This window comes from Stegodyphus dumicola, chromosome 8, assembly GCF_044657685.1.
Source record: "Stegodyphus dumicola isolate Sdum_Otavi_A_Nest chromosome 8, ASM4465768v1".
In the NCBI taxonomy this organism is placed as follows: domain Eukaryota; kingdom Metazoa; phylum Arthropoda; class Arachnida; order Araneae; family Eresidae; genus Stegodyphus; species Stegodyphus dumicola.
The window spans coordinates 24695257-24708231 of NC_140775.1; the positions used below are offsets into that span (position 1 = coordinate 24695257).

At 32.5% G+C, this 12975-nt stretch overlaps 1 protein-coding gene across 12 annotated transcripts in view; it reads right to left on the reverse strand.

The window, feature by feature from the left end:
• Positions 1-12975, reverse strand: part of LOC118186920 (spondin-1-like) — a 407672-nt gene that overhangs the window by 76060 nt on the left and 318637 nt on the right. For all 12 annotated transcript variants that reach the window (XM_085821675.1, XM_085821673.1, XM_085821683.1 and 9 more), the window contains exon 9: positions 11207-11372. In XM_085821675.1, coding sequence (XP_085677801.1) covers positions 11207-11372 — 166 coding nt within the window. The remainder of the gene's footprint in view (positions 1-11206; positions 11373-12975) is intronic.

The following is a 12975-nucleotide window of genomic DNA, read 5'->3' on the forward strand; positions in this document are numbered from 1 at the left end:
TTAGATAAATATGCAATATGTAACAGTATGAAATCATATTTCTAATAAACACTGAACATATATTATTATGATATGCTATATGAGTTGAAATAAAAAAATTATCTGACAGGATCGAGCAAAAAATGCTTTGCGATCGACATTTTGATCATACCTGATATCAACTTACATGTTTAAGTCATTCGAACTCCAAATATCCAGTTACCTGGTTCTTTTGTTCATTTTTCTGTTCAGTTCACATTTCCATTTAGAAAAATTTCGCTATATTACGAAGCGTAATTTCAATTTAGGTTACGGGCAATATTAAAAAGAAAAATATTTTTAAATTTTTGAAGTTATTTTTATTTTTAATTACAAAATTAATTCAATATTTAAATTATTAATTACGACTTATATAATTCTTTATTCTGTGAATTTAGATGCCCATTTACAGTCTAATTTTAAAATTAATTGATGTCTTGAAACTGTGTTTTCCATCTCATATTAATTCAAATATTTTGCTTACTTTATTTATTTAACCGATGGCGTCTTGTTTACCTGTTCCGCTACATATCGATATTTTAACATTTTTTTTTAAAAACGTGACATTTTAACTATTACATCTAAAATAATATTTTTAACATAAAATATTAGCAATAAATACGAAAAAATTCGAAATATTTTGTCAATTATCTTTTGAAATAACGAGAATTTGATGATTTAAGTAGACTTTAAATACAGTTAGACAACCAAAAAAAAATTATGACACGTGTTTTAATTAATATGTCCGTATGAAATTCCTAAGACAAATATTTATTACTACATTAATAATATTTTGGTTTAGAACTTTGAATTCGTGTTTTACTTCAAAGGGAAAAAAGAGAATTTTGCCTTATTAACAGTGCGAAAGCATTATTTTTTCTATCAAAAATTAAAATAATGAAACCATTATTCCTCTCCTTTTACAAACTTTGAAATGGTTATCCTGTGATAACATTTGTATTTGGTAGGTCGAAGGACGTGAATAAATTTAAACATTAAGTTTCAACTGGGCAAATGCTGACCGTTAAAAGCAAACAGAAAGGGATGTTTGCCTTTAACAAACATTTTCCCTCAAATAGATAATGAAAAGTAAATGGACTGAAATATGCTACGTAGACCCTGGAATGAATCCGAAGAAACAGAACTAACAATATTGTTTTAATACGCAGCACTGATAATTTTTTCTTAATTTATTCCTGGAAAATAATACCAGAATACGATTAACGCTACGAATTATACCAATGACTATATTTAAACTAATATTTAAGTACCCCTGACATGAATAAATTGGTTTAAAAAATTAACGCATGTAAAAGATATTCAAGGAAATATCTTATGAAATTCATTCAAGCTTTGAAAATATTAGTGATAAACATAGATAAGTATATTATATTCTTTTCAAAATCTGTGGTACAGAATTTTGTAGTAATTTGTAATCTCACTCATTATTTAATTCCCATGGAGTAAAAATTTCCATCAGCAAAGTATTCATCATGTCTTTTTTAGTTAAAGTGCTGTTCGGTACCTTGATGTGCAAAACTGATTCAGATATTCGCGACAAACGACGAATGCTAATGATTTATGCAAGGTACGAGCTCCAGAAATCCTATGATATTACTTTCAAATGTGCACCCCGGGTTATGAGACCCTCATATAACAAACCTCGAGTAGAATATCTTTAATAATGAAACGACATATGGATAACGTGAAATCCAAGTCCATGCCTCCAAGAAAAGAGGAAAGTTGAGTCGTGACACCAACAGGCCAATAGAAAAGCTGCGATCATCCGTAAGCCAATAGAAAGCAGTGGCGAAATCACACGTGAATCCACGTTATAATGCTGAATTATGCGAGATCGAATCTTTAATCGTCGAAATGAAAGACTTTTGCTTTGCTCTCTAAATCTCTATCAGAAGTCTTGAATTTAAGTCTGTAATAAGCATAGAAAAAGAGACCTCGGTCATTCTTCTTAAATGCCTTCACGAATTCTTCACATAAAGATCTGGGATTTCTAATTCTTAACTAACTAAATTAATATTTTGCTTATGGGGATTTTTGATCCATAGAACAAGTAAAAAACACCATTCCCCTCATCAAGAAATCTTTCGCACTCATTGAGACTATTATTACAAAAATTCTGCGCCTTTATTTAAGAAAATCTTTAATTGGGCGTATACGTTAAAATCAGCATTTAAGAAATTAAACCTTCAGTCACTTTTGTAGAACTTTGAGTGTATTTACAGAATTGTATTTTTACAGATTATTTCAGCTCAGTACATTTCTTTCCACTGTCAACGAAAATAAACAAACAAGAATTTGTGTAAGGCTTCTCAAAAAGTGAAAACAGGTAAGATTATTTTCTCTGCTTAGAAATAAATTTTTCTCTCTGCTACCTGAGAAACAGAAAAATAAAAATAAATTATTTATCGAACTGCCAATTTATGCAGTCAGCTGCTAAAGCGCATGAATATTTTTTTTATTCGGTAACAAAACACTGAATATTTTTAACAGTTTTGGGGATTTGTAGTTTGAAAAGAAAAGATAAGAATTTAAAAACGATTTATTTAACATTACCATTTTCTTTGCAATTCTGCATTGTTTAGCATATTCCGCTAATATATATGTATATATTTCTTCACGCAATATTAATTCAAATATCCAACTTAATTGTTTTTAAATTAAAATACATAAAATAATTTAAATTGATTTAAATATCCGATGAATTCAAATACATGAAAAAGGTAAGATTTGTTTTTATGCATCGCAAAGCATACGAATAATGAATAGGGAGTTTTTAGTTATAGAAGGTATAACCAACAAGTACAAAAGAGAAGCAAATTTTGACCCTCCACGGTTGCCAGTTTAGTGTCAATTACGGTGGAACCACTTTTTTTTTTTTTTTTTTTTTTTTTGCCAGGGGCATTTGAGCATTGGTTTAATATGATGAGCTCTTATGTTTGCTCGTATGAGCAAACGCTTGTGATCGATCATTTTTTTGTTATCGTAGTAAACCGCTGCCAAAATGCCGCCCAATACAAAATGAATATTAAAATCAGCATAATGTCCCTGAACAATATAGCGGTTAGCGATGCTGGCTGCCGTACCTTTGGGCTCGCGTTACAATCTCGGAGTAAGTATGGATGTTAGTTAAGTGTAAAAAGCGTAACTGTCCGCCATGTGGTCACATGAAACACTTAACATACTCCCTCAGTGCAGTGGGGCTATACCTGTACGACCAATGATTAAGCTCTAGTGTTCTGCCTACTTCTACCTTTACTTGTCATAACATAAAAATTAGTAGGTGGACGTGTTTATAATTATGCTATGATAAAGTGTGAATCAAATTGTTTACCGTTAAAATTGTTTTTTGTTTTTAAACAATGAGTTGAAATACCTTGTGAATATTTTTAATCTGAAAGCACACCTTCATACGAGTTCCCAATTGGTATTACTGCTTAGAAATGAATTCTGAACTTGTCTGCCGTAAGACGAGGTAATGTAAGGTGTAATGTAAGACGAGGTGAATTCAGACAATAAATTTCCCATACAGACGACAGACAACAGGCCATGCATTGCGAAAGACGAATGCGCATTCAGAAGAATATTAAGATGTGGCTTTTCACATATGACAGTTGCCACTTCTCGATCAATCGCAATTACAGCAAGTCAGAATATTGGCTGTTATCTTATCGCTCTCCAAGTGCGAGTTTAGATTCGTGATAAAGTTTTAGAATGCGCAGAAAGTATCGCTAATCGAAATTTATCGTCAGCTGTGTCAGGTCTTTGAGCTTTATTAGTACGCCTTTGGCGCAGACAAATTTATGAAGGTCTTCCAAGTCGATCATGATGACTAGATGACTCACTAGATGACTGTGTATCATTAATGACGACCTTGCGCAAGATGAACGGCAGCGCATTTCATAGAACCGTCGCTCCACAATTACAGAACTTAGCAATGTAATGTTTTCAATTATTTCTCAGTTCTACAAACTTAGAATATGGCTTTCACAAAGGTCCGGATGCCTTATCCTTCGTCTGCATTTCATTGCGGTCAAAAAGGGAGGCTTAATTGGAAGGCCCCTTCGGTGAGAATTTCCTGTCCAAGATATTCCCACACATTAAACTGCAAGCTTTGTTGTTCGCCTGGCGCAACCTAGCACCATCTCAGCCTGCAATTAGTGAGGGATCGTGTGACTAACTGCCCAAGGAAAAGAAATAGTTTCATGTTCCTATTTCGTTCTTTTGGATTTTCAGAAAATGTTCTTAGCTTCGTAAACCATCAGAAAAGACATCTTCTAAAAGATCAGAAATCAGAAACTGAGGAATGCACCGAAATTTATGCACCAGCAACAGGACAGCAGAGCATGTTCTGAAACTTTCTAATATACAATCAAACTCCGAAGCGTAGCTCCGAGAGGCTTAGATACTAGAGCGAAGAGATTCTTCTTAGATAAGAGTGTTAACAAAAGCTCTGTCAAGAGCATCACCTGAGATGACGGCGAAGCCACTATCTACGTATCAGGAACTTGCTTGTGAATATATTTTCCTCTCTCCAACGGAGAACGCTAACTCTGGACAGATAAACGCGTAGGCCAAAACTACGTCTTAAAAGCCAGATATGGATATGGATACGGAGAAATGTGATGGACACCCATTGTTTAACCATCCTTAAAGGCCAGATAAATGTCTTTATCTATATTCTGGAGAGCTTCAACTTAATCACGCCTAAAAGAAATTCCTTGGCTCAAAACCCTCTATTTTCGAACAGCGGACTGATAAGGAAGAAAAAAAAATGAAATAAACTAATAACCATAATAATTATCATTTATGTTTCTTCTACATATTCCTCTAGTCCAAAACAAAGGTAAAATCTAAGGTGATTATGACGATAATAATAACAACAAAATTTGATATTGACACCACATGACTTCCTTGTATAGCCTATTAAATTATACACATTTTTTGCTGCACTTAAACGTATTTCCTCGAATTTCATTAAAATATTTTTCTTATTCAATCAATTCATTTCTCACTGCGCGGCAAGGCAAAAATTCATAAAAACTCAAAACATCTCCATTAAAAATTGTAAAGTATAGAAAATCCCAAAACCCCAAATACAGTTAACAACAGTTAAGAAACAATTTTTGAAATTAAAATCGGAGTTTCTACAACAAAAAAGCAATTCGGCCACGCAGGAAAATAAAATTTTCAGTGCACGAAAATGTAAAGTTGACTTTTGTTCTACTGGGCCAAAAGACACTGTAATTGATGCACCAAATCACTTAACTTTACTATGTTACCAAAAGTTTCAAATGTAAACAAATGGCTGCCACATTAGGCATAGCACCACTTACACTTTTAAATGGGTAATAGTACTATCGTATGCAGCTATTACATGCAGTTTAACTAAAGACATAAAACCCTTAACCCGTAGATAAGAACAACATAACTCAATTATTTTTAATGCAAAAAATGCACAATTTATCAACATATAAGAATAAAACAAAAGAGCTCATCGAGTCGGGTAAAAGGGTAGACATTTGGTAAGGCCGATTACAACAGAAAAGGGAGGTGCACGACTCATGTTACAGCAGTTTCATATATAAAATTTCAACGTTCTACGGCTAATAGTTTTTGAATTAATCGAGATACATACATATGTACGTACAGACGTCACGAAAAAAATCCCTTCTTAATTCATTTTAAATCCATTTTACAATTCATTTGGGAAAAAAAAGAGTGCTTTATTCTGTCCGTACATACACATGGCACGCGAAAAAATCCCTTCTGAATTAATTTTAAATCCATTTTACAATCCATTTCGGAAAAAAAGAGTGCTTTATTCTGTCCATATATACACATGTCACGGGAAAAAAAAAAAAAAATCGTTCAAATGGATTCAAGAGCGGTCAGAACAGATACTTTCATTGAAATATGATATTCGAATTTTTTTGCAATTACAGTACTTCCTTTATTTCGTACAAGGAAGTAAAGAATATTATACTTATATATTACAATCTGCAGCATAGTAAAATCTAATAATAATAATACTCTCCATCTATGCATTATCGTCTACAACTAAATAAAATTTAAACAATAATAAATATATTATAACACTCGCCGCTCTGACAGGGTTGTGACTAGTGACGCTGACTGCTGTACTGAAAGGCACGGTTTCGAATCTCGAAGGCAGCATGAATGCTTGTATACATACAGCGTCTGTGCGGCACGGGGCCACTTAAAATATGCATCAAACCGAAAGTCCTCTGCAAAGTTTTGATATTAAGAAAAGAGGAGTGGAAAGCCCTTTGACCCGTCTCCCGGACGACACTGTCCTTCAAAAGTGGGACTTAGCTGGGTAAAGTTTTGCTGTCATCTACAAGAGGTCCAACGCGATTGCCTTGGACAAGGATGACCACATCAATTTCGCCACAATAAAATTCGTGAACTTGTTCTGATGTTAATGTTAAATAAGCTAGATAAATCACATCACCACTCCTATGCATACAGTACTATCTGCAACAAAAATAAAATATAACGATCAAATATATAACCTATATGCTATTACTTACAATAAAAATAAGACTAATACTATTATTATACTACTAAACTATTAAACAGCATTGTTACTACCATAACTGCTACTATTACGAATAACAGTAATAATAGCAATAATAATAAAAATTATAATAATAAGACTTATAAAAACCGTATTTAATAATAGCCTTTCGTGCTGCTGTTTTGCGAAAGAAGGGAACTGCAAACCATGGTAGAGAGTAACGAATTGCATAGTTTAATTCAAATAAAGAAGATTTAAATTCGAAATCTTTGAAATTGAGTTTCGTGTGCATCGTAACACTAAAGAGATTATTTCTGTTTTAATTCATGTTTATGCGTATCTACCCGAATCACAATATGCATTTTATTTAAACCAAATATTATCGCGTGAGATATGTGTTCGCTTGGATTCTGAAATAATATGTCTATAAAAATTTTTTATTTTTGTTTACTGAATGTAATTTTGAGAACATTTTAGTTTAATTCTATTTAAAACCTGAGTCTAGTACTCAGTTATTTCACAAAAAATTTTCAATTAACTCAAAAATTTAAAAAAAAAAAACAACTTTAAAAATCAGAAAAGGTTTCAGATTTTAAATTACATCTACAGGGTCGGTTTTTTTAATGTTTAATGTGTTGCCTTTATTTATTAAATATCACGTTCTTCGCATTTAAAAAATAAAATTCAGATCAATGGCAATATCGCAAAATAATTTTAAAATGAGCCTATCCTTAAAATTTGCGATACATAGTTCCGCGTACTAGAGATAAAAAGTTTTTTTTTTCTTTCCGTAGAGTGTTGCCATTCCTCGTTTTGAAATCGTTGAGTTTGTTACTCAAATATTCGGTTAAAGTTTTACAAAATATGAAATCGATAATAAAACAAACTCCAAATTTCAACTTTGGGCTGTCTGATGCCCATATTCGCAGTAAGATTACATCATTCAAAATTGGATGGCTCTATGTACGGTTGTTTTATCACAATGCGAGAAATAGACATACATTTATGCAGATTGTTCACTATTTAATTTCTTCAAATATAATGCAGGACTCTAACATTTGGTGGCAACAGTTTGAAAAGTGAAACGGACATTTATAGTAAACCGACGCAAAACGAAAACAATAGTCCTTCAGGGACAAACCTCCTTTGGACTAAAGTACAGTTAAATTGCATCATGAGATATATAGACATTGGAATAGATAAATTTTACATTAGAAACTTCCTGTCTGAAATGTTTAGAATGAAAAACCTACTTAGGATGGACATGGAAGACATTTTGCAATTAATTAAATGGACGAATTGGAATTTAATTAAAATAAAGATGGATTAATCTTGAAATCCTTAAAACTGACTCCTGTGCACTGTTTGTAAATATTGAAAGTGATCTGTTAATAATTACTAAAAGTATTTACTAATGTTTAAAGATATAAATCGTACATTACTGAAGAAATTGTATTTCGAATTTTCGTGACAGTCCATATCTAAAATACAGTTTGGTCTAATATAAGTTCAGTCTAAATAATTTTAACAAGAACTGTCATTTCTATCAGTTCCACCTCATAAACATGTTTCCCTCAACAGTGACATTTCTGGCTTTCCACCTTTGTTAATTCCAAGACCCAGTCGCATTAAAATTTTCATTCAAGTAGCGATTAAATTAATTAGATTGAGTGCCCCGACGCACCAAAACCTGGACAATACATTATATAAGATAGATCTATTAAGTCATTCAGATTACCTAAGTCTACTAAATTAACTGGAAAATTAATTTAATAGGCTCAGGGATAGCTAAAACTGACATTTTCAAAATGAAAAATAAAGCTGAAATTTTGATCGACTTATTAATAATATTTATAAGATGTTATACTTCAGTTGCCAAACAATTAAAACATTCATCAGCATATCAAAAATTTTGTTCAAAAATTGCCCCAAACAGTGAATCGTAATCAATCTTTTCCAAATGCTGAAATTTCCAAGAATATGATTATTTATAAAAATACAATTTTACAATTTATACAAATACAATTTGTAAAATACAATTTTAATCGTCTATCAGAACGCTGGTAATTTGTTTTGATTCCTGGTTTTGGCTCCATTTTCAAGTGTGTAGAATTTTCCTTGTTTTTTTCATGCATAATGCAAATAAAAGCTAATTTTATGTGTCCTCCAAAAAAGCATCTCCCTCGTTTTTCCTACAGAGAGTTTCGTTACTGCAACCAAACATACCTTTTTCCTAATCGTAATGTTGATCGTAGTGCTAAACGTATTATTCCTGCGCTTTTGATGTACACTGTCTACCAGAGTGATGACACTGGCTAGATTCTAAGCTGAGTTTGAAGAAATAAACTGAAATTATTCTTACTACTAGAAACACGCATTAATCACTACTCTTGCCCACCAGCTGCCGAGCGGTAAAATCGCTGAACAGTGGTAGTTCGATCCAAAGTTCGAATCCCGCGAAAGGGCTGGCTGCATGAGCGTTTTTGTGGTTTTACCCATGTATAATGTGCATACGAAACATTTTTCCTTAGAAAGTCCTCCACGAAGGCATCCCTTCTCTTAAGCAGACAGCCCTCGAAATTTTCCCGTAATCTAATAAACCAAACCTAATCACTATTCCTAGAGCTCCGCATTAACTCCGAACAATCGTCTTGTCACTCTACTATCAATGTTATCGAAAAACGCTGGAAGTACGGTTCTAAATATTTTTCAAAACATAGTATATTTACGTTCTTTAAACCTCCTGAGTAAATTGGACTTCGCTGTGAACATTGTACAGTCTGCTAGTTAATAGGTGTAGAAAATATCATTCCTGAGGTTATAATGCTAAACTTCTCGTAGATGCAATTTTGTTAAATATTTTCAAAGCTTTTAATGAGCTCAGTGACGTAAACTAATCAAATAAAAATGAAAACAAATCTTAATAAATTAAGAGCAATACATTACATTACGATACAATTATAAGCAAATATGACACTAAAATCAGTCACTAAAATTATTTCAGAGAATTAGTGGAAATTCCATCATAAAACCTTCCATGTAGTAAAAGTATAACTGGAAAAACCTGAGTTAACATTAAAATATTTATTTTATTATGATCTATTAATAAACAGAGAAACGGTAATGTAAAATCAGGGTAAAACATATATATGCACGCAAACACAACATATTAAGCTACTTAGAAATAAAGGGATAAAGATTTCGGCTTTTGTGCAGGTAATGAAAGCTGAAAATTAAGTTCGCTAAATAAAATGCAACTATTTCTCAGACAAATTCTGAAATGAGTTTTCGAAAGAAAATGCAGAATTATGTTCTTTTTTAACATATAACACGATTAGATACCTTTTTTAGATAAAAAGGCTGTTTTTATCAGCGTGTTCCTTTTGTCTGAATATTATAAAATGATAAAAGTGTTTTCATTGTGGACTTACTCAGCTTATTATTCCAAACAACAGTTTTAAATTTTCTTTTACTGAGCAATTTACCTCTTGCAAACTCGGAAAAATTACGTGTTTTAAAGCAATACTTATCTTCATATTGAGACTGTTATCGATTATTTTCACACAGCTGAGAGAAGAGAAAGCTTATTTTAATTTAAAGCTTATTTTAAGCAGGTGTCTCAAAATCTAACTCATACTAATCTTGAAAATTTACTAGCATAAGCTACATTTTTTCGGAATATACTGTTGTTTCTAAAGACCGATATTTAATACAGTCTTCAGGAATGGTCAATACCCATTAGTCATTTAGCCATTTCATCATTAAAAACGTTGCCCAGGCTCCTCTACAGAGGATGAAAAAAGAGAAGTTTCGTCCCAGTTTTCATGTTTTTGATGGAGAATAATCAATAGCCGTAATGAAGGGTCCCCCAGACCTTTCTTTCTTTGTCAAGCCTCTCGAGAAGACTTTCGGCGGGCCGGTATTTTATGAGCCCCCATGCCGCTTGGACACTATACACAAACATCCAAGCCTTGTCCAGAAATCGAATCTGGGCTCAATGATACGGTATTTAGATCACTAACCGCTCAGGGCGGCGTTTACAAATATATACCACGCGTGAACCTATCTGACCAAAATTTAGCATTAGTTCATTTCATTATAAAGCTAATTTTCATCAAATACTTTATTTAAAAAATTAAGCGACGAGGTTAAAAATAGATTTGACATCGGCGTTTTTCTGAAACCATCTTCCCAAAGATTATCACCATTTTCTCTGCAATCTCCTTATAAGATTGCAGAAATAAAAGCACAATTTCAGTTGCCGCGTAGTATACTCACTCTTACCTTTCTACAAAAGACCACATTTACAGTTTTTAACATCTAATGACTGACGCGGAAATGTTTGTATTATTATAATTATATTATTGTTATTATGATTCGTTGCATATCAAATGAGAAATAAAAATGAAAAGCAAAAAATATGCCCACGCTGTAAAAAGGATTAGAAATCTTTCAGTTATTTTCTTATAAAACAAATAACCTATAAATACAGTATCAAAAGAAAAATCAACAGATCAATAAGATGAATGTAAACAAGCAGTAAGTAAACGGCAGTACAGCATCAGTTTAAGATTGATTTGCAGAGAAAAAAAAATCTGGAAATCACATAGACATGAAAATGAGACTTACCCAACGCAGGGTGGATTGCAGGGTTCTTTGTCTACCAGCTGGACAGTGCAACCTACCATTTCTGCTTTCTTTTTATTGGTATACTGACGAGATCTCATTTTGAAACCATGGCCACAAGACACACTGCATGGTTGGAAGTCTGTCCAGTCACTGACACGGCATTCCACTGAAACAATGAATCAAAAGATGTGAAAAATCAGGAAATAAGAACAAAATACAGAATCCCATAATGTGCTTCATAAGGATTGTACATGCATAAATACGTCTTAAGCAAATGGTCATGGGCCAGGCCATAAGTCCAGTTTATGAGACGAACTAAATAAGGTAAGTTTTCAGACTATATCAAATTTGGTTACTTGACGAACTGTAACAAAAATACTCGAACTTGAAGCGTTCACATAGACCCTTTAGGAAGAAAATCTTATGCAGTAAACTTATGAGATTTTATTTGACTTGGAATTATTAATGTGAGGCAGATTATCGCTATGTCTAAAGTAACTCTAAGTCATGAAAAGTTTTAATAACTTTTTTAATTACATATAAATTAGAATATAAATGCACGCTCTTATGCTAACAATATCAAGCACAGTTCACGATGATACAACTAACTAGTAGTCAACGACTACACATTTAAATGTTACTCTAATCTGGCTCAGAAACTCTACCGGTGTATCAGATTTAAAAGTCGGCAGTGATATAACGCGAAGCCGCTTAGTTACCAATTTATCAGAGCTGGCAGGAGCTAAACATAGCCTGCCAGCGCCGATTAGAAACACGCTCTATCTTAAAATTCCAAATTATTAAAATAAATACTACCTAACTCATTTACATTCTGGTGAGGAAACGGAAAGGACAAGTTATAGTAAAGGCTGAAATTATAAATAACTGATTGATTTAAAAAATAACCTTACACACTCGTCTCAATTAAATATTTTTTAGAAAGCGAAGCAGCTAGGTAATACACACATTTGGCCATAAAATAATGTCAGAATTATATGACTTCTAATGCTTTCACTCGAGCTGCCGATTCACACACATACTTAGGCACAGCATTCTAATAATACATAAATTTAGTACGATAGAGTTCGATTACTTAAAATCCTAAGCGGCTCCCCAAAATACTCCCAAACGAGCAATGATTTCATGACATTTTCTTGATTCCAAAACAGTCATCCCACTTTGTATCCATGACTGTAAATATTCTTCCAATATACTACTTTAATTACTTGGATACTTTTTAAGATGTCTACTGTGCATTTCAAGATACACTGTACCTTGAGAGTATCTGAAGATATAATGCAAACATTTTTAGCATATATATATATGGTTTGGCCGCTTGCAGAATTGTGAGAAATCTTACTAAAAAAAAAAAAAAAAAAAAAAAAAAAAAAGAATTTCGTGTTCGGGAAAAATGTATACACATTGTTAGTTTTCAGAACTTTAAAAAAAATGAGATATTTTTAAGAGGAACTCCATTTGAGGAAACTTCCGATTTAGTTCTACTGCATATTTTTATTTTAATTCTTGGAATTATCATTACCAGATCTCAAGTATTAGTAAATTTGTAGCATTCCTTATCAGTGTAGCTTAGCATATATCAGTTAAACTAAGACAGGTTTGAAGTTTTGCATTAGAGAACAGAAATTTCATTTCACACTAATTTGCATAACATTAGATGCAAAACAGAAGGTTTCAAATACTTTCGAAGAGTGATAGTCGATCATTGTGGATTCAATAACACATAAAACTATACATATTTTTCTTTTTTC